Here is a 22,425-nt window from a genome sequence, read left to right on the forward strand (position 1 = left end):
GTGCCAACTGCTGGAACAATCACCATGTCTGATACTAGTGGCAAATTTCGAGCCTAATATTGTTGATGACAATGAAGAGCCTGAGGAAGAAACTGAGGAGGGATTGGGGCTAGAACCATACAGGTTCGAGCCAGCCAGTGACAGTGGGTCGGGGTCCGAGTCCGAGAGCAGTGGGGACGATGATGGTGATCATGGTGATTTTTTATTGTGAGTAGATGTACGAAGTGCTGTGGGTGCGTGTGTTGCCCTCAGCAGCTCACACCACAGACAGAGGAAGCAGAGAGAGCTGCGGTCGGAACTCCGTGTCTCCCTGTTCGCCTGCCTCCTCTCTGGTAAAATCAGCCGGAGCGCATCCCGCCATGTTCAGCTCCCTGCGGTGCGGACACTCAGGGGGAATCCACCTGGCGGAGAGCGGACACACTCTCCGCCAGGTGGAGAGTGGAAATCAGCCGGCAGAGCGATCATCAAGCGTCAAGAGCCCCGACGTGGACACACGTCTTGATGATCTGCCGGCTGATTTCCACTCTCCACCTGGCGGAGAGTGTGTCCGCTCTCCGCCAGGTGGATTCCCCCTGAGCGTCCACACCGCAGGGAGCTGAACATGGCGGGATGCGCTCCGGCTGATTTCAGGGCAACCATCCCGCGGTGTGTCCGCTCTCCGCCAGGGAGACACAGACACAAGTTCCGACCACAGGTCTCTCTGCTTCCGCTGTCCCCGGTGGTGTGAGCTGCTGGTGCTGAGGGCAACACACGCACCCACAGCACTTCGTACATCTACTAATAAAAACGTTTTATTGCCTTCAGTAGCGGCTCGTGGTCTGGAAAATAGGCGGGGCAGATGATCTGCGTTATCAAAATGCAAGCTTTTATGGAGCATACGCAATAGGCCAATAGTCTATGCAACCATACGCAGGAGGGGATGTGCGAACTCGCATAAAAGTCTGCCATACAACAAACACAAAAGCCCCATGAAAATGAGCGAAGAGAAAGTTTGTGAAAGGATTTAATACTGCCTACGTTTCAATTAGAGGGAAACTTGTCGCAAAGCATTACCTAGCATGGCTAATTTCATGGCACAATTCATTTGCGCCTTGCTGGACTCGTGTTTTTTTGCCTTTTCCGAAAAATGCTTCATGTCACACACACCGACAGTGCTCCAACCTAAGCTAGCAGACAAGTAACCTACTGTACATGTAAGCTGTCAACACATTGTTTACTGTCTCAACATTGCTTTGCTCATCAAGCTAAGATATTTCATTAAATCACTCCCAGTTTCCCATTTTGCAAAGACTTCGTTCACAATCACTTAAACTTTGTAAGATAGCAACTATAAAGTAAAGTCTTTACCTACCACAAACGTGAATCCGGATTAAACAGCCAATATCCTTCATCAAATCCGACATAGTTATCCGTTTTATCCAACAAGTTTGTAGGGGAATTTGGTAGCTCTGAAGTTCCCACTGGCTAGATGGGGGGAGTAATATTTCTTAAACCCTTTGAGTCCTTTCCATGTCCAGGGCAGATCATGCACCTGCCCCAATAGCATCTATACAGGCGCGCTAAATGTAACATGATATTATGCTACGTAGGGGCCTACAGTGATTCTGATTGGTAGAATGTGCTCGAGAGTTCTAAGAAGGGGCGGCGGGGCCGGGCTTAGCTGAGAGCAGACCAGGCATCTGCCCTGGCCGATGGCCATAGATCTAACGTTAAGCAGCCACACTGGAGGTAGGCTATATTTCAGCGAAAATAAAAACAGATTCCACTCGCAAAGTCTGTCACAAGCCACAATATGGTATAATACGATTCCCACTGTGATTGAAGTTGAAATAAATATTTTATCTATAATTTATAATTATCTATACTTTATCTATAAAACAAAGGTTGGGGGTGTGGAAGGCGGGGCTCTGCCCATCCTGCCCAAATACAGCGGCCGCGGCTGGCCTTCACCACTCAACAAGCATACTACAATAGCGGCAGCCAGGAAAAACCATGGCACATGTGACGTCGCACGGAAGCCCCGCCCCCAGTCTGGAATTCCAGGAAGGATTTCCAAGCAGCAAATTCAAAATCGCAAATTTCATGCGTTTATGAAATGTTTTGGTGTAGGGTCCAATGATCATTATTGTTCCTCTGTGTATGTATTATCATTATGTATTGGGTGTAGTGTCAGCTTTCTGTAGGCCTTTAAAGCAATACTATGTAATTTCTCAAAAAGCCCATTATGGAGCTCCCCCTACAGGCTTAGAGGTAATGTACGGTTACACTGTCGTAAATACAACACCCTTTCGCTTTCACGTTCACGTTTGTTGACGAACCGGCGAGGAGTCAGAAGGTGCAAGCTATGTCGACCGAGAAGGTAAGAGTAATCAAATGTACCTGGGAGCGTGAGAGGGGTCTATTTGTTTTTGCGGTAGGTGTGCCAGAAAGCAAGTCGCAGTACTTCCGCTCAGCTCCCGGGCCGGTCCAGCAAAGTTACATGCGCAGTTTTTCCAACTCAGACCCCCGAAGGGCATAGGAGACAGACCAATCGTAATATTGAAACTCATTCTAGCCGCACAATTTTTTTCAAGCTGTTATTTTAAGGTAGAAATGTTACATAGTATTAATGAAAAAAAAAAAAAGTCTAAAACACATCTAAAAAGGTCCAAAGATGTTTAGTCTAAATTTATGTTAAAGCTGGTCTAAAAGTGAAAGAAATCCAAGAGACGTCTTGGACAAAGAGCAGCATCTAGCCAAAGCCGTTAATTCACCATTCGCATTTCGTCGAGATTTCACAATGATTCGCAACATAATGCTTTCCTCATATCGGACTCAAATTCAGGACTCAAAAGTCGGTGAAAAAGGTTATCAGTCATGTAGCTATAGGAGGCACAACCACGCTGTATCGAGTTGATTCTGAGTCTGTGGTTATTCCTGAATGATGCCAGATGGTTACCATTTCTTTACAGTTTTTTGGGGTTTTTTTCAAATTCAACTGCTTCCCTTCACAATGACCCAGAGACATCTTGACGTCAGCATATTTATGTATATTTCCATCTTATATTTCATGACGCAATAAATATGCTGAAAAAAAAAGTCAAATTTACTTATTGTTCTCTTACCTGCCAATTCACATTTTCCTCTCCTTCGGAGGATTATGATTGATGTAATATATTTTTGTAACTCTCTAAATATTATAATATACTAATTATTTTTCAAAAGTGCTGTAGGTTTCAGGATCTTTACTAAATCTCATTCTAACAGACCTCAAAATAATAAGGGACAGAGCTTTCTGGTACAACAAAAAAATCAATTGAAAATGACTTTGTTGCACATTAGCAAGAGAGACAGCAGAGGCTGTTAGTTTCTTTTTTAAATGCAGCAGTTTGAAAAGTGTTCCCTGCACACTCATGTGGTGGTTAGGTGCACAGTGAGACCAACATTACTTGTAGCTCTTCTACAACTGCTTTGTACAACTGGGACCATTTCGGAGGAAAAGCCAAATTCAAAAACGAAGAGCACCATTTCTTTTCTTTCCCCTTTTTAAAATAGTCATACCTCATGTGAAACATCAGGAGGAAGTGAGAATCGGTACGTGTGAGCGGTTGTGTGTCATTGTGAGAGGAATAGAGTATGAGGGGGTGAGGTTCTCTGCATAATAACAACGCATAGTGAGAGAATTTTGCTGGCTGCCATCAAACTGTGTTCAGTTTCAGGAAGTAACCTAATCTCACTCTTCCTTCACCTTTTAAGATATTGCTTATCTTTTAAAAAGAAGAGCTTAAGTACTAGCCTGATTAACATAGACTTTCAAATCTCTTCGAGATTCTGGTCTGACCAAGACCATAACGAATACGATTCGAAATGGCCTGGTCAACCCGCCTCCCTCGGGTTGCTACTGGTTGTGGCCAGAAAAGGCTATGCCTAGGCTTAAGCCAATCACACCACTCTTTCCTCTGACGTATGATTTAGCTACCAGCGGGGCTAACTGGTAGATTAAACTCTTACCAAAGCCAGTAGGGAGCAAGGCGAAAACGTCTTTCCTGTCAAGAAATGATTCAAGGGCTGTTCTTTGCTCGATTTTTAACGAGAATCTCCCGTCGAACACTTTCATTACAGCATCTACAGCAGTGTCAAAAGCTTGATGCTGCTCCATGTTGATATTGAATGAAGCGCTTCCGTGTACAATCCATGGGTTGAGTGGCAGTTCAACCACGTCACTACCTTGAACACGCCTCTACCCTGGGCCGTTGGCGCTGCTCAAAGTTGATTGCTTCCCGACAAAGTGGGTGGAGTTCCCATTTTTTCGGGAACTCGAATCCACCTGAATGAGCAGTTTGCCTGAGTAAGTGTAGCAGAGCCGAAGGTGTTGCGTCACTGCGAGGGCGGAGCCTGGGTACTTCAGTCCTACATTTCTGCTGAGGGCTTTTTCAAACAAAGAATCAGCAAGTGCTCTTGTGTTAAAAAAAGATAGATAAATATATTCAGATTTTTTCCAACTGAAGTGACATGTGAGATAATGCAAAGAAAGAAACCCAATATATTATGCAAGATGCTCTTGGTGAGGCTCCCCATTTGCTGGGATAAAATAGTATGCAAACTAAATCATATTATTTGAACATGAAACATGCATATCACTATATATGCTTCATATAACTATGAACCATAAACAATATTATTCATAAAATCTACAGGGGCAGATGTATCAATTAAATTGCTACATGTCTGCTAGCAGCTTTTTCAAGGCAGTAATCTAAAACTACTATACAGAGGAGACTGAAAGAACAACCCGTCACTAAACAGATTCGACTTAAAGGGGAAGTTCGGTTTTGAACCAGGACCTTATTTCTGGCATAAAATACGTTCATCTACTCACCAATAACGGTTTGGTGAAAGTCGGCGTCCTTCGGAAGATATTTAGATCACTCGAGATCCGCATATATCCATATAACGGGAGAGAACAGGGCATAGACAATACAACCTCTAAAAGGCATTATCTGTCTTTATTTCACCAATACTTTAAGACCAATGAATGAATAAACGCGTACTATTGCACTGTTAGCTCAGAGCTGCCGTGTTGTTATTATTGAGGGCTATTGGGGGGGCTTATGGGGGCTTTCTACACACGCATAGATGGGATGACGTCATTGACGCGCCGCTGCAGCACAGCTCATTCACTCCAGTGAGGACGTCCATCGTACTCATTGTCCGTAAAAGGTTAGCCACATTGGGGGACACTGGAGATTCCATGGAACAGCTGTGCTTCTGTCTGTGGAAACGGTCATTGTACTTGAAGTAGGTAGTGGAGAGCCAGAGGCTCAACAGGACACAGATCTTGTAAGGAGGGAAGTTGGGTCATTCAGTGAGTCATCTTGCTGCAGCTGTTTCCCAACTGTCTCCAGTAGTGCTGGGCGGTATGACCAAAAATACATATCACGGTATTTTTTCACGATATCACGGTTTCACGGTATATCACGGTATTTTTTTTTCATGCATAATTAGGTGTTCACAGCATTTTCTACAGATTGAGAACAGAATTACTGCAGTAGATTACCTTAGGATGGTCTATTTTACCGTCATAGAATAACGCCCCACAAAATGATGCTGTTTACAAAGAAGTGCTACTCATGATTCTAATGAAGTGAGGAATCGGAATGCAAACACAATTGCAGTCAAAATGCAGAACTTTTACTGTGCAAATTTCAAACATCTTTTATGAAAATCAATACAAAAAAGTAGTGCAACTTGCAATAATTATATTTTTGCATCAATATGAGGTATTCACATTCAAATAAATTAGGTAGATTCACGTTCTAGCTCTAGCAAACGCGTCTTGAAGTGACATTTGGCTCGACTTTTCTTTTGCTTTCCCCGTGTTACCTGCTGATGTGGCGGGTGCTGACCTTAACGTCATGCATTCTTGATATTCTAAGACATGCTTACGGCTAAGGCGATGGAGCAAAGTGCTCGTGTTGCCACCTCCAGCGACAACTGTAGCCCGACAACACTTGCATAAAATGGTTGTTTGGTCGACGTCGGATTTTTTTAAACCAAAAAACTTCCAAACTACAGACACGGCTCCTTTTTTTGGCACAAGTTCTTCTGTGTCAGCATGTTCTACTAGTTCTGCAGCTTCGATTTCGGAACTTTCCATGTCTATCCTATCCACCTTCACCTTCGCGTAACGCAAGTGCTTATTACCTCCTCGCACCCATAGACAGTAAACATGCGTGTTTAGAAGCGCAACACTGAAAAGGGTCCCGTCTCAAACAATGTCGCGCGACGCAGTGTTCCCCCCGTTGTGTAATCAAATACACCGGTATGGCGGTATATTAAAAATTCATATCATAACGAAATTATAAACTGGTATTCCGCCCAGCACTAGTCTCCAGTGCTGCTGAAATCAGTATACGAGTAAAAAGTGGGGTCACATCAAAGGACACAGTGATTTCACTTGGAGACAATTCAGATGTTGGATCTTCTTTCACTGTATACGACTCTATTTACAAGTCTCTTTTTGGCCTTGTAGGTGGTGTTATCACTCAGCAATGTTGTTATTTGTTGCTGTGTTGAGAACCACAGTGCATCTTCCCTCGTCTGCTGGAAAAATGGGGATGTTTTGATCTCTGCTGAGAGATGTCACTGCCGACTAGGGGTGGGACGATATGCTTTGGTCACGATTCGATTGTATCACGATTCTAAGGTGCCGATTCGATTTGTATCACGATTCTTGATAATTGCGATTCGATATAATCAGTAATTGCAATTTTCTTCCTCCTTAAAAAACAAACAAGTTGAATCATACACTTCTAGAATGAATGTCGTTCCCATAAGCAATGCACATCAGTCTGTGTCAGTCATTCCAGCAGCTGACATTTATTTCAATTGAGACAAAAAGAGGTACTTAACATGTACAGCTTTTTTTACAGTTACAAAATTAATTGAAATGTCCACACAGCACAAATGTGGGCTAGTCTTAACATAACGTAATGAATGTAATGTAATGAATTAATTAAGTTTTTCTGGACACGGATATGACGTAATATAATCGATTTAGGGGAGAAAAATCGATTTTTAAAATCATCCCATAAAAATAAAAATCGCGATATGTCCATGAATCGATTTTTTCGCCCACCCCTACTGCCTTCCTTTCCTGTAGTGTGAGGTTAGAGGGAGGAGTTTTAGAGCTAGAGAGGGGTGCTGCTACCTTCATATGCAGTTGTTCCTTTTTCTGCCTCAGAGATTTTCATTCCTAATTGGAGATTCAATAGCTGTAATGAGGTCCACTACTGGCGGTTGTTGTGGAGAAATGGCAAAGTTGAGTCCTTTGGCTAAAACATCCTTTTCTGGTTGGGTGAGGTCCCCATCTGATAAGCTCTTCAACCAGTGGTCCTGAACGTCCATGTCTGTAGTGTCATCATGTCCTTGTCTGACAGATACAGATGTGTTCGGAGAAGCATTGGCTCTTAGTTGTAGGGTTTGGAATTTCCACCTTTTTAAAGAGATACTACTCATTTATTTTAGTCAGGCATTCATCTTGAGTCCTATTGTAAGAGTAAGATCCAGTGTTAACAGAGCTCAACTCTGGATAAGAATTAAACGAATCTTGAACTTCATTTCTAAATCTCCATCCTTTTTTAATTTTTTTTAAAAGGTTTTCTTTTTTTTTGGCTATTGGTTGCCGATTTAGATGGTGACAGTGCAGTAAAACAGGAAACATGAGGAAAGAGAGAAGTGAGGGCATTTTTTCCAATATTATAAGCCAATTAATTTCTTGGCTGTCGGGCACCTAAATGCTTCTTGCTGCCCCTGCATCAAATATAGCTTAAAAATGCTTATTTCACTTACACAGTACTCACGTTGTGCATTTTCACATCAGAATTAAAATTAAGTTAAATGTTACATCAAAGTGTTACATCCATCACAGGGTCCCAAAAACAGGATAATCCAGCCCTGCTGAACGAGGACTGTTAAGAATTTGACTTCTGTGAAACATAAATCTCATCTGACTGAAGCTGTCACAAAAACGAAACAACACTGTGTTTGCTCTGAATATACTAAATCTACAGATAACAAGGGAGCTATTCATTCTGATGAATGCTGGTGGAACATAAATCTCTGCATCATGACAAGCTCACTAAGAGACGAGAGCTGATTTAATAACCGAAGTTTTTCTCTAATATTTGATGTTAACAGTCACGCAGGGACTTTGTCTAAGTAAAACGCTCCAAAATGACAAATATTAATTTTCAGCAATTACCCACTAAAAGAAATCTACAAATCCAGCCACGCATTCAGTTATAGCATTTTTTTACTTTACAGACATATTTCAGTCGGTACCAAAATAGTACTGTTGTTTAATATATTGTTCTGTGAGACGAAAAGAGGCTATATCCCACCAGATTCCAGCAAAACGGCCCGTCTTGTCCTCTGAAACCCTGTAGTAGTACAACATTCACTGCCATTTGCTGATCCAGCTTCCTGCTGATGTCTGAGCAAATTACGCCTTAAATTAAACCCTTCGAGTTAAGTTGTTCACAAGAATTCAAAAAAATATTAAAAATGTATTTTCAGATTAGTTATTAGCATTTCTATCACTTGTGATAATACTGTAGCAGATTTGCCTTCAAACAACTTGATTATTAAAACTGATGATAAGTAATAATACTGATCTTATTACAATATGACCCATATAACTTAAATGGGCCGAGGTGCTCTGCGCATTATCCAAAGTTTCATCTTTTTGTGAAAACAGTGAAATCTAAGTGTATATTATACTTATATATTAGGGCTGGGCGAGTTAACTCGTTAATTAGCACTTTGAGATTTTATTGTAAATGTAAAGTGCATTATAAATAAAATGTATTATTATTATTATTTAACGGCGATAAATATTTTATCGCGCAATAACGCAGGTTTTTTTTATTTATTATTTTTCGGGGCTTTTGTGCCTTTTAATGGATAGGAAAGTTCAGAGAGACAGGAAGCAGGGGGCAGAGAGAGGGGGAACGACATGCAGCACAGGGACGTCCGATGCGGGACTCAAACTGGGTTTTTATTTTGACGGTTGATTAGCATGTCAGAATCCAATAGAAGTAACTCTCATCATTACTTCTATTGGTCAGACATTTCCTCTTGCTACACCCTCTAAAATGGACTAAAATATTATTTTTTTTCCCCAAACATTCTATTTTAGTGGGTGCAATGGGGCCGTGAGGAGGTTTTCAGACAATATGATAAAAAATGCTCAAGAAAACATCTCATACCCCACCTTTAAAGGCAAAACACACAACTGATAGCAGCAAGTCATTCAAGGAAACAGACAGTGGAGCGAGGCTTCTACATAAAAACTACAAAAAGATGCTGATGTTAAAAGTGTGTTTGCACAACAATGTTATGGCACTTTCATTCATATGGCAGCACATTTAAAATAAAACTAAATGCTAAAAGCTATACACTACTTTTGGATTCATTTTTGGATTTTGCGTACAAATGCGATTAATCGTGATTAATCAGGGAAATCATGTGATTAATTAGATTAAAAATTTTAATTGTTGCCCAGCCCTATTATATATACTACCAAATTCCCAATAAAGATGCTGTCATTTAAATATTTTTCAGTTTATTTAGTCAGACAGGAAAATCAGACCATTAAAACTACATGTCAAGCGATCGCTAAAAGCATTGCCACACTGTCATTCTGCTCTAAAAAACACTTTTAACGGCAGCATCATCTGAAAATACCACCATTAAAACGACTTATAGTTTATGTCTGTGCAGTAAATTTGGATATACTTGCATGTACAATGATTTCTGACAGAGGAAGTTGGAAGAAACGGAAAGTCTTGAATGCGTCCTCACACAGTCCACAGCACTGTGGCATCAGACACACTTTGGGAAGGGTTCCCCTTCTGTGCATGTAAACTGCGACGAGGATGGTGGTCTAATTAAATGGCCTGGTCGAGCTGTAAACGTAGCTCAACTCAACAGCACATCTATCCATGCTTAAGAGTGTTCTGCTGGGAAACATTTTATCCTAGTAGTTCTGCAATTTTTCATTTAGTTTTTAATGCTGCATGACGAAGTTTTAACATAAATTTGTAGAGGCAACAAAGAAGAGCAAGTTTAAAAAAAAAAAAAAAACTTTGCTGCTTGTCATCGATACTTTAGATGCATTGAATCGTTAACGTGCATCTTAATAGAATCAAATCATGAGGCCAGAGCGTCAAACTTGTGAAACATTCCATTTTTTTTGGCTCTTTTTCCACACAGTCTGTCCCAAAGTGGTGAGCCCTTCCCATCCAAGACTCGCATATATGAAAATCACCGTTATACATGGATGAGCTGCCCTGATTTCTGAAAACTGCCATGGGAAAACCAAAATCATATGGGTCGACTTCAGACAATGATATATTTTTAACATTTCTACAATTTCAAACACAAAAGAGAAAATGGATAGTATCTGTTTGATATGGCCAACCACAACAGTGAGTTGTTCACATCCTCTAACTCATGATACAGTGTAAGTCAGTCAGCTGACAGCGATACAGAAGCATCCTTGTATGTACTAACACAAGCACATGGCACACTTTCAAGGCAAGCAATCAGCATCATTTTGTGAAATAAAATACCAGATTATCACTGCTATAAACAAAGAGCTGAGCTCCAAACTATACACAGCATTGTTTTAACTTTTGCTTTCCTCCAACAAAGAGCCAAAGCAATCTTGCCTGCAGATGTTGGCGAACAAATCCATGTGAAATTTATTGTTCCCCTGTGCCTTGAGCCCCATTAGTTTACAAGGCAAGTAAACACAAGATCAGCACATCAGGTGGGACAAGCAGGGCCTACACATGTGCAACAAAAGTAGCATTGTGTGTCAGTGTTGTAGCCTCTGTTTAACAGAATTGTGGGGGCAGAATGGGTGGAGCTCGACCACTCATGGTTGTAAGCTTGCTCAACTTTTTACTGGAAGAAATGCACCTATATTTTTCCCCCTATTACCTGCGCAAATAAAAATGAACTAGCAGTTCCAAGATTAGAAACGCCACACTGTTCACTGTGCGTTTTCTGTGGACAAATCTGTCAATTGCCACTGAATCCTGAGAGCGGACACACGATCACCGTGCAACTTATCAGAAACACCAAACTTGCTTCTCTGTTACCAGGCCACGGCACAAACGACAAAGAGAGGAAGTATTGCGCAAACAAAAATACTGGATTCACACCACAAAACTGGCGAGACCCCGTGCGCAAAAACAAAGACAGCTGTGTGGACCCCAGACATTTGCACGCACTCTGCCGAAAATGCAACTCTTGCCTTTGGAGGCAACTTCCACACACCTACGTGCTGCTGTCATGTTCCTGTACATGTTGCAACCATTTAAAAGTGATCTGATCTTTGCTAAAAAGGTAGCTTTTTTTAATTTATTTTTTTAGTTTCTGTTTGTTTTGTTTCTTATTCATTTTAAGAATCACTATTAAATATCAATCAAGGTCAAGTGCACCGAGCACTACTGAACTTGATTTGAATGTCAACTATCTGTACAGTATGAGCCCGCCTGTTTTTCCCCACTATCATCCTCCTCCTTCAAAATATAGAAAAGAATGCGGTAGCAATGCTTGTAAAAACTGCATTAGGGGAAAAAAAATAAAAATGAAAGCAGCTCTGCAAAACACCACAGCAGAAACTAATCAAAAACGTTTGAAACATTTATGAAGTGGTGCAGGGCATGCTGTCTGACGTAGGTACGTTTCCCGAAAAGTCAAATAATAGTTACATTCTTTGAGGGTAGAATGAGAGAGAGTGTTCCTCCCCAGAAACGATGTTGTGTCGGAACGCACAGTTTGCGTTCAATCACTGAACGGACAGAATATGGGTCTCGTTATTTACTCACCTAAACTGTTTGTAGAGGAGTCCATAATCCGAGGTTGGAGTTTTGTTGCAGTTTATGTCAGAGCTCGCACTTGAAGTGTGTTTTCCATGCTGAGAGGAGTGTCACACACTGGAGACTTGTGTCAATTGCGTAGTTTTGCACGAACACCGGAAACGTGGGCTTTTCCTGTAAATAAAGCTCTTTTCATCATAACCTCCCCTCCCCCCCGCAAAAAAATTATTAGTTGAAAATAAAACGATATTGTTTAGCTAATATAACTTTTGGCTTACAAGTAGCCTACACGGAATAGTAATTAAAAAAGGGAAAAACAGAAAAAAGGATCACACCGTCCGTGAAAGGACTAAAAATCGTCTCCCGGAAGTCAATTGGCGTGGTAATAAACGGTCTATAAATCTTCCCCGGACACTGAGAGTAAGCCAAATCATCTGGATGTAGTTAACCAGGGAATACTTGCATAAAACTTCTTCAGAATAAATCTCAGCGCAGGTCGAGGGAAAAACTCGCTGTCTATTTGTTGGTAGGTCTTTGTCGCCCCCTGACGACTTCGTTGAGAAGTGCACGTTCTCATGTGGCCACAGCTGCTTCCTCAGATAAGACATTCTCTCCTTTGATTACATGCGATAAATGGAAGATCATGACAGTTTTAGGCTTTATTAAGCTTTCGCTTGTTAATACCTACTTGAATACATTGCTTTTAATTGATTTGCTGGGTTTAATTGCATTTTTTCTTGGACTGTACAAAGAAACGTAATCCCGAGATAAATTGCCTAAAAGGCGCTGAAATTTGACTGGAGTCAAACCAGTCCTCGCTTTTATTTCGCATATAAAAGGGATTGCAGTTTTTACGTTTAAAAGCAGCTTTCAAAATAAGATAATAATTTCTCTATACGGGCCACACAGAGACAAACGAGACACACAACAACCATCCACGCTCACACTCACTATTAGGATCAATTTAAATTCGCCTATGAACCTCACATGCACGTTTATGGACGGTGGGAGGAAGCCAGTGCCTGGAGAAGAACATGCGAACCCCACACAGAAAGGCCCCAGTCAGGATTTGAAACTGGAACCCTTTTGCTGTGAGGCGGTGGTACGCCTGTGTTATAAATGGCAATAAGAAATAAAAACAATGCACTGTGTCATGCCCAAAATACTCTGGAATTATGGTTTCACATTTCAAAATTAGATCTCCGTGACAATTCATACATGAAATATAACGTTTTGAAATATATCACCAGGCTGAGATGATATTGTTTGACTCAGAGGATGTGTACTCTGAAATTAAACTGGTATGTGAATCCAAGATTAAGATCATATTTATTTGTCATGCATACACATGAAATTTGTCCTCCGCTTTTAACCCATCCAGGTTGGCACCTGTTGACACACACATGAGCCATTCGCAGCGCCCGGGGAGCATGGAGGTACAGTGCCTTGCTCAAGGGCACCTTGGCTGTGACAAGGAGGTGGACTCACACCCCTCCAGCTGTCAGTTCCACCTATGTTTTTGAGTGGCGAGAGTGGGAATCGAACCTGCCAACCTTCCGGTTATTGGACGACCGACTCTAATCACTGAGCCACCTCACATCACTTGAATGTTATTTTGGTATTGGGAATATAAACTCATGTATGAAATGTAACTGTGATATAATTTTGAAATTTGAAACCATGATTTCAGAGTATTTTGGGAATAAGATAATTCTTTTTTTCTCCCCCTTATTGCTATTCATAACAGCAATACTAAGTGAAAATTACTTGCAAAATATGAAATACCTTTCAGAGAAATCATGCTTTTACTTTGAAAGCTGCGCTTAAAGTTACTACCGTAATCTTCTTTATATGCGCACACAACAAAATAAAGCGAGGGCTGGCTCGACAGTCTTTCAACAAACGAGGGCTTGCTTTACCGCTGTCTTTTGATTGCATGATTAATTCTGAGGGAAAGTGCTAAATAATTTGATATCCAACGCATAGCATATAATAAAAGAAAGATCCAGTGGAACAATAATTTGAGCTAATGTTTCTCTTGTTTGGGGGGAAGGAAATGTGCGCGCATACAGGATGTTCCGCCGGCTTCTCAACATGGAGGTGTCCCTGGAAAGAATTTTGAAGGAGACTGAATTCTGAGTATTTTTGTTTGCACGGTAGGCATGAAAACAGTTTCATATGCGAGCTTCGGATGTACTTGGAGGATATATTACAGAATATATGGATGTAACAAAAAAAGTTTGACATTTTGCTCATTTTGCCCTCATTTTATCCAGGTGAAACTTGCTGTTGCTTGAACAAACCAGTAATACGCGCGTTTTGTTTTCTGAGGTATTGTTGTGTTAATGAATTTGGCATCTCTCATAATTGTCCATGTGTTGTTGATTTAACTTGTACAGTCCAGTTAGCTGAAGATCAGTCGGATGGATAAACAATGACGTGCTCTCGCTGCCTCCTGCAGCTGCAGTGCCTCAGACTGCTCAGGCATGCAGGCCGGCAGGCTGCCGGGTACAGTGCTCTGCTCCAGTCACCGAGTTCCAGTCAGTTCAGTGTGCATCCCGACCCACAGCACCAGGTAATCTTTATTCTGTACTTTGGCACTCAGTCTGTGTTCAAATGATGGCTTATTTCATGTGTTATATGCTTGATAACAAGGACTGAAAGTTATGTAAGAATAGGGTTGCCAACTCCCTGAAAAATAAATAAAAGTGAAATGATTTTTTTAACTATTTTACTCGAACCTGAATTGAATTAGATGCATATTTTTGAGTGACATTACCACAAGGAAAACAAATTATTATCCAGCAATTCACTTTAATAAAAAATAACTGTTTATTAATTGAATAAAAATCAGTATCTTTCTTAAACAGAACCCTGTCCTGCTTAAATTAAAACTGTATACATTAATATAAAACAATAGATAGAAAGCAGAACATTCATTCGGTAATAGTGCACATTTTTAGTGCAATAACAAAAGTGCAAACAGAAAATCTGTAGAAAACTTTCTGTTTGCTTTGTGTCTTCCGCTATCTTCATCCCTCGACCAATGGGATGAGTGTATTCTGTATCGTCATACTTGTGTGTGAATATGCTGTCAGCTCATTGGTCACAGAGCAGGACAGGGCCTGGGAACAAGTCTACCTACATTTTCACATAAAGCGCCCTGTTATTAATTTCCATTGGCATGATACTGACTATTTTTTTACTCTCACAGTAATAAGGGACAAAGTGCGTCCCTTTTCAGCTCAATACGGGACGGGTGCTTTTGTTTCTAAATACAGGACGGTTCCGTTTTTCAAGGGACAGTTGGCAACGCTATGTAAGAATATCAGACATTTTCTGAATCTCAATTATAGTTTTTAAATCGGTACACATTCAACCTACCTAGTTTCCCATTTTGGAATTTATTCTATAAACCGTTTGAATTTCTTATTTTCCCTGACAAAGCAAGGCTGGCTTCCTCTGTTTATTGTTTGAGTACAGTTGCTGGCCCGAAACGGTTAAAAACACATCAGGGAGCCACACGATGACGCATTCCAGATCATGATCACACTAAATGGAGTTTTTGACTCAGTCTCACAGTTACTAGCTTCTTTTTATCGTGGTTGCACTGACATCCCATAGGGCACCAAGTCAGAGCATGTTTGCTTCAGTGTTAAGATCATTTAAAATATTTCCACAGGCACCCAGACACCAACAATTTATGTAGAACTAAAATTGTTTTAACCTGTTTTTTCACAAACATCCTTTGAATTTGATTATTTGCTGCTGACTCTTGTACTGCCTCAACAGTCAGTACTGACTTACTTATTTTATCAATTTCAAACATGCGTGGTTTTATGATAGTAATAATCATCATAAAAGTAAAATCAGTTTATGCCAGCATTCTTACTTACCACTTGGATTTAAAGGGATAGTTCCCCTCTTTTGACATAAAGCTGTATGACATCCCATATTAGCAATATCATTTATGAACACTGACTTACCCCCTGCTGCGTCCTGTGAGCGGAGTTCCAGCTGAGTTTTGGGGTCAACGAAGCTAGTCCGGCTAGTTGGCTGGGGCTTGAAAAATAAAGCGTCTTGCTTCTCAAAAACATATGCGTTCAAAAGAGTAATACATTTGCATCACAAAATTGTTTTGCATGAAAAAGTCAGACCTCACTTCGCTTGGCGCTATTTTTGCCTCCCTTGATATCGATGCGTCCAATGTAAAACTGTGCAGACTGAAGAGTAGACCGAGTACTCCCCTGCTTCCGAGCAGCAAACACCATAACAGGTGCAGCTATCGCTAGGTGGCTGGACGCATTGATATCAAGGGAGGCAAAAATAGCGCCAAGTGAAGTGAGGTCTGACTTTTTCATGCAAAACGATTTTGTGATGCAAATGTATTACTCTTTTGAACGCATATTTTTTTGAGAAGCAAGACGCTTTATTTTTCAAGCCCCAGCCAACTAGCCGGACTAGCTTAGTGGACGCCAAAACTCAGCTGGAACTCCGCTCACAGGACGCAGCGGGGGGTAAGTCAATGTTCATAAATGATATTGCTAATATGGGATGTCATATAATACAGCTTCATGTCAAGAGGTGAACTATCCCTTTAAGACGATGCTGAAACTGGCCCCTACCCAATGTACAGCATTCCTCTGAGTTTGGGTGGATCATTGAGAGAGCCCAACATTTTTTAGGATTTTCCCCATGTCAATTATGTTAGAAGCAAATCATATTCATTTTTGTTCTTGTGCCCAACAGTCCCGTGAAATGTCCCGTGAAATATCCTCCCAGGTCACGTTTGCTTTTTTTCAGCCGTTAATTATTCTTTCAGGCAAAGCAATTCAAAGTTTCTGTTTTCGTACACGTATCACAAACCAATCTTCACTTGCAGGTGTTGAGGCACATTCACGTCAGCCCAGCCTGGGCAAAGAGTCGGCCCGTGCCTGCTCGGTTTGTTAATGAGGACGACCAGAAAAGAGACAAGTCTTTGGTCACCCGTGATGACTTGTTTGAACAGGTGGCCAGAGAGACCAAAACAAAGGCCACATTTAACCAAGTAATTGAAGTGTTCAACAAGAGGGACATTAGACGTCGGGGTCATGTGGAGTTTATCTATGCTGCTCTGAAGAAAATGCCAGAGTTTGGAGTGGAGACGGACCTCAGCGTCTACAACAGACTGCTGGATGTTTTTCCAAAAGAGGTGTTTGTGCCCAGAAACTTCATCCAGCGAATGTTTAACCACTATCCCAGACAGCAGGAGTGTGGAGTGCAGTTACTGGAGCAGATGGAGAACTATGGTGGGTGTCTTTTGGCTTTTTAAACTTCTGGAACATCACATACTTCATAGAGCGTTATTCCAAACATACTTATATAAATATATATATATATATGTTCTCCAGATATGTCTTTGAAACATTTACACAGGTTACAGACTCTGTTTAAATGTCACTGCCTGTGCTTCAGGAATAATGCCCAACATTGAGACCAAAATCCTGCTGGTCCAGATCTTTGGAGAGAAGAGTCACCCTATGAGAAAGTTCCAGCGCATCATGTACTGGTTCCCCAAGTTCAAGCACATAAACCCCTTCCCCATCCCCCAGCAGCTGCCTGAAGACCCAGTGGACCTGGCGCGCCTCAGCCTGACTCGCATCGCCAACGACTTGGACGCCAAAGTTACTGTCTACCAGGTATAACTAGATTACGCTTGCCTAATTGAATTACACGGAATTCAATTTAACCCTAACCCGAATTCATTGGAATATTCCTTTACTAATCTTTGTGGTTTTGCGGTGCTCGGAATCTCAATAAATCATCATAAATGCATTAGGCGATGTGCTTGTAACTTGTCAACTACTTGACATCGTTTGCATTATTGGCAGATAACAACGATGAATTCTTTGCGTAGAAAAAAAGAAATGGATGGAAACTCAAAGCCAGCATTTTAGCATAGGGCACAGAGAACCAGAATCGCACCATCTGCACACTGCAATCCCTCCTCCTTTTTTCTGCTGCTCTTTGTCTGACAGAAGCATGGAGAGATGTTTGAGTGTAGAATATATTCTTACAGCTATGTCTCAGTGAAACACAGAATACTGCATTCTTGATACTCTAGCTGGGTTTTATTTAGCTCTCCAAGATTTAGTATTTTATTTTCCAGTGATTTCATACTCTCCCTGACAATTAAGGGAAGTAAATTGTTAACTAATGGCATTAGTTGGGATTTGGAACAATCAATCAGCTTATTGTAACAGGTGTTAAAAGGGAATGAATTCTCCGGAGAGCTTTTAAGAGGCACGGCATCTAAACCACTGTGGAAAATAAAACGTCTATGGTTTCACAGAAGCTAAGTAGAAAATCTCAAGAACATACAAAGAACAGCACAATATGACCGGAGAACCTTTTACCGTCTGCCACACCCATAGCCTAAATGGAAAGCTCTGTCAAAAGTAAACTAACAGATGAGATGAAGCCCTCTGACTTATACGTTGTGTGTTTATATAAGGAGGATATTTGAAACTACTGCCAGGCAAGGATTAGACATTTTAAGACACGGGAAGTCTCACTTCAGCTTTATTCGGTGTGTTGTTCTGGAAAGAGTGGTGTTCATTTTTCTGCTGTTAATGAGAAGCTCGTACAGCTCTCACAAATAGAATTTGAAGCTTCGACTCTTCACTCTGTTGAGCTGCTTGAGGGGAATGGTGTTCACATAAAGCAGATATGGCAAAGCTTTGAATTTTCGCAGTTCTCATCACAGGGTAGCCCAAATTATTCTTGCTAATATTTTCTGGAATTTTTAATCAGAGCACCAAGAAAGATCGTGAGATATAAATGATTTTAAAAGATTTTATTGAGTTAATTTCAGTACAGTTTGTTGTTGTTTTTTTCCTTCTGAGCCTCGCTAATAGTTTCAACTTTGATGTTTAACAATATTATTTTAGGTTGTCCAGATGTTAAAGCACTGTGTTCTGAATTTAATGGAACCGAATGAAAGTTTTCGGTCTTGTTGAATGAATCCCAAGAGTTGTGTCACTTAATCTTTCCATAGTTACTTTAGTTTGATATTGTGCTCAATTTAGAAACTTATCTTTACTAAAAAAAAAATCATCTTTGTTTATTTGCTCTTCCCAACAGCTGCCTTGTACAGACATAACAGAGAGTGGAGAAGAGATAACGCTTCCACATATAGTAGGTATGAAAGTTTAATCTGCTGCTCGGGCAAAAAGAAAAAGAACTACAACAAAAGAAGGCTATGATCAGAGCATATTATGATAGAGTTTTACAATTTAAAAACCTTTCCTCTTATTTTTCTTGTTCACTATTATTCATAGCTGAGTTGATAATTGTATGTCTAAATAGTAAGAAAACAGCTGTGTCACTGTCTGAATCGTAAGAAGTCATTCTTGTGTTGACACCAGGTACCCAGAGCCCCAGCCAAATGGAGCTGCTGGCCAAACATAATCCAAACAGGCCAGTGTTCGTGGAGGGCCCTTTTCCCCTCTGGCTGAGGAAGACATGTGTTTACTACTACATCCTCAGAGCGGACCCCACACCACCTGAAGAGCAGGTTGGAAAATGTTCTCGTTATCTATCATTAAGTGGTAACAGTTAATGAAAATGACTGCCACTGTTGTTGTGTGAACTATGACTTAAGTCTTAATATATTTGATTAGTTTAATTGTTAATTCTTGCATTTTTCTGAATTTTTAAAAAAGCACACAGATTTTTTTTCCGACAGTATGCAGAGCGTTTACACACAGTGCACTTCGCTCCTGCCCGAGCCGAAATAAGCCGGCCTGAAGCTGATTTTGCTTAAGCTATAAACTCTGTAAATATATAACTTTAGCAACATTTGAAACATTTTCAGGCGAGAAAGTAGTCGTTTAGACCCCCAACGTGTTGAAAACCTGACAAAATACCGACTATTTACAATTTTGTTCCAACGAATTCGGCACTACTAAAGCTAGCCGCAGTGAGTAACGCGCTTCCGGTTATTTTCACAAAATGAACCTACCCTCGTTGTAGCTAGCTTGAAACTGCCGTTTTGACAGGAAATGACGATCGGCGACGTCAAGTTACGCTGCATCTTGGGTAGTTTAAGTATGACAAGTGATGCATACCCAACATTTCGGCGAATCTAGTATGCATCCGGGAACTTAAAAAAAGTTAAAGGTAGTGGGAGTAGTAGGCGGTTTCGAACACAGCCATTGAGAAGAAACCAATCGTCATAGCTGGACAAGTGGGTCATAGTGGCGAGCAGGAGGAAGCCGGAGTACCCGGAGAGAACCCACGTATACACAGGGAGAACATGCCAACTCCGCACAGAAACTCACCAGCCCGGATTTGAACCAGGAACCCTCTTGCTGTGAGGTGACTGTGCTAACCACCTAGCCACTGTGCAACTGACCGTGTAAACTTGTGTGATGTAAATAACAGACTTTTCGATATAGCCAGAGAAGTTGGTTGCAATAATGGACGGCTACTGTTCTCTGAGAATAAATGAAAAAGCAAGAAAAGCACAAAAATTTCTTTGCGACCCAAGAACCGAATGGTTAGTACGTGTAATGGTACCCAAAATAAGTTTTTGGTTTCCAAATCTAATCCTCAGTGTAAATCTCCATCCATTGTCATCCGCTTCTCTGAGGCAACGAGTTCAGCAGAGAAATCCTGACATCCCTATACCCAGCAACACTCTCCAGCTCCTCCCGAGGCCTTCTCAGGCCAGAAGGGACATATAATCCCTCCAGTGAGTCCTGGGTCTGCCTCCTCTCAATAGGATGTGCCTGGAAAACCTCCAAAGGGAGGCGACAAAGAGGCATCCTAACCAGATATATCCACCTCAGCTGGCTCCCTTTGGATGTGGAGGAGCAGCGGCTCTACACTGAGTTCCCTCCAGATGGCCGAGCTCCTCACCCTATCTCCAACCCTGAGCCCAGCCACCAAGGAGATCCATTTCAGCCGCTTGTATCCACCATCTCGTTCTTTGGCTCACTACCCAGATCTTGTGACCATAGGTGAGGGTTGGAACAAAGATGGAGCAGTAAACTGAAAGCTTTGCCTTCCAGCTCAGTGGACTGGAGTAGCGCCTTCGTGACCGCTGAAGCTCCGATCCGTCTGTCCATCTCTAACTCCAAGCTGCCATCACTCGTGAACAAGATACCAGATACTTAAGCTCCTCTGCCTGAGGCAGGGACTCATCCCCAACCCGGAAACAGCATTTCTCCTTTTTCAGTGTGAATCTGAATGGTATTTCCTTTTGGCACTCACTGACCAGTTACTGTTTCTTCTTATAGGTAGAGGAGCCCTATGATCCAGAGAGGTGTTTTGACTATCCTCTGCAACTGGAGCTCGATTTGGATCGTGATTTAGGGGACGACGAGAGCTTTGATGTGGAAGACTGTAAGATATCTGCAACCTCGTAACTTATGACAATCATGTTTATTGGAATAATTAATTTACAGTGTATTATATATGTGTCCATCTTTTCAGTGGATGAGGGTCCGGTCTTGGCTATTTGTATGACCAGTCAGGGAGACCAGGCCACTCTCAACCAGTGGATCTCTGGCCTCCAGCAGAACAACCCCATCCTGGGCGAAGTCCCTACCCTGTTCCGACTGAATGCTGGACCCCGGGAACTGCAAGGGGCAGCTGACACTGACTCTGACTCAGGCCATAGCCATCAGTCTCATCCAGACACCCAAACAGAAGATCCAGAGTCTGAAGCTATACTGGAAGTGGAGCCCAAGAGAAGCCGTGGGATGAAGCAGTAAACTCCGACCAGGAAAAAATCCAAACTTTCTTTCTTTCTTTCTTTCTTATTTAGGAGTATTTATCCAGACTGGGCAGAGTTGGGACTATTGTGAGATATAGATTAATTTGAAGTCCAAATACAGCAGCATCTAAAAGGAAAGTGTTGAAAAGGTTCAGTTCTTCAATAAATAAGCAAAACTACATTTTGTGCTTCTTTTTGTTACCATCTGAAACATATTCTATCCACACTATAGCATCTTGTTCTCTATAATTTGTGATATTCCTCTCAAGCAGGAGTCAGAACTGACAGACGTTGTTGCACTTTGAGGGGCCACATGATGAGAAGGTTGGAAACCACTCATCTAAGGTATTAGCAGGTGATACTGCTGACACGTGGAGATAGAAAAGGTGCACTGGAATATCGAAATGCTGCAAACTATCCACAAAGGGTGCCATTTCAACTTCTGTTTAAAAGATTCTAGCTTTGCAGTTATTGATCCAGATAACGAGGGATGGTCACTGTCTGAGACCACCACCAGAGTCATTGTTTCCAGGACTTTTACTCGCCTTGCATCTGATTTCAAGTGTGTTCGGTCCAACAGTAAATGTGAATGCTGGTGTAACAGAAGGACACAACTCAAATAAAATCCTATATTTTGTACAAAGAGTTAGTAGTTCAATGATCAAGACCAAAAATATGTGTGAAATATATATTCTTCACTGTATTTAACAGAACCTCGTCTTATTTATTTTGTAACGTTTTTAAAATTGCCATATGTTCAGATTATTTTCAGGTTTACTTGATCATTTTGAATAT

General features: G+C 41.3%; 2 protein-coding genes across 3 annotated transcripts in view; one reads left to right on the forward strand and one right to left on the reverse strand.

Annotated features, from left to right (window-relative positions):
- The window catches only part of eml3 (EMAP like 3), a 76,490-nt gene extending 64,232 nt beyond the window's left edge, over positions 1 to 12,258 (reverse strand). For both annotated transcript variants that reach the window (XM_075450684.1, XM_075450683.1), the window contains exon 1: positions 11,880 to 12,258. In XM_075450684.1, the coding sequence (XP_075306799.1) occupies positions 11,880 to 11,904 (25 nt within the window). In that variant the 5' untranslated portion in view covers positions 11,905 to 12,258. The remainder of the gene's footprint in view (positions 1 to 11,879) is intronic.
- A 1,664-nt stretch (positions 12,259 to 13,922) lies between these two features.
- On the forward strand, positions 13,923 to 22,273 carry ecsit (ECSIT signaling integrator). The gene is made up of 8 exons (XM_075451443.1): positions 13,923 to 14,026; positions 14,270 to 14,445; positions 16,753 to 17,158; positions 17,325 to 17,548; positions 18,993 to 19,050; positions 19,277 to 19,425; positions 21,152 to 21,257; positions 21,348 to 22,273. The coding sequence occupies exons 2-8, from the start codon at positions 14,305 to 14,307 to the stop codon at positions 21,626 to 21,628; spliced, it is 1,365 nt and encodes a 454-aa protein (XP_075307558.1). The 5' UTR covers positions 13,923 to 14,026; positions 14,270 to 14,304; the 3' UTR covers positions 21,629 to 22,273.
- Positions 22,274 to 22,425: the final 152 nt, after the last annotated feature.

This window comes from Odontesthes bonariensis, chromosome 19, assembly GCF_027942865.1.
Source record: "Odontesthes bonariensis isolate fOdoBon6 chromosome 19, fOdoBon6.hap1, whole genome shotgun sequence".
NCBI lineage: Eukaryota > Metazoa > Chordata > Actinopteri > Atheriniformes > Atherinopsidae > Odontesthes > Odontesthes bonariensis.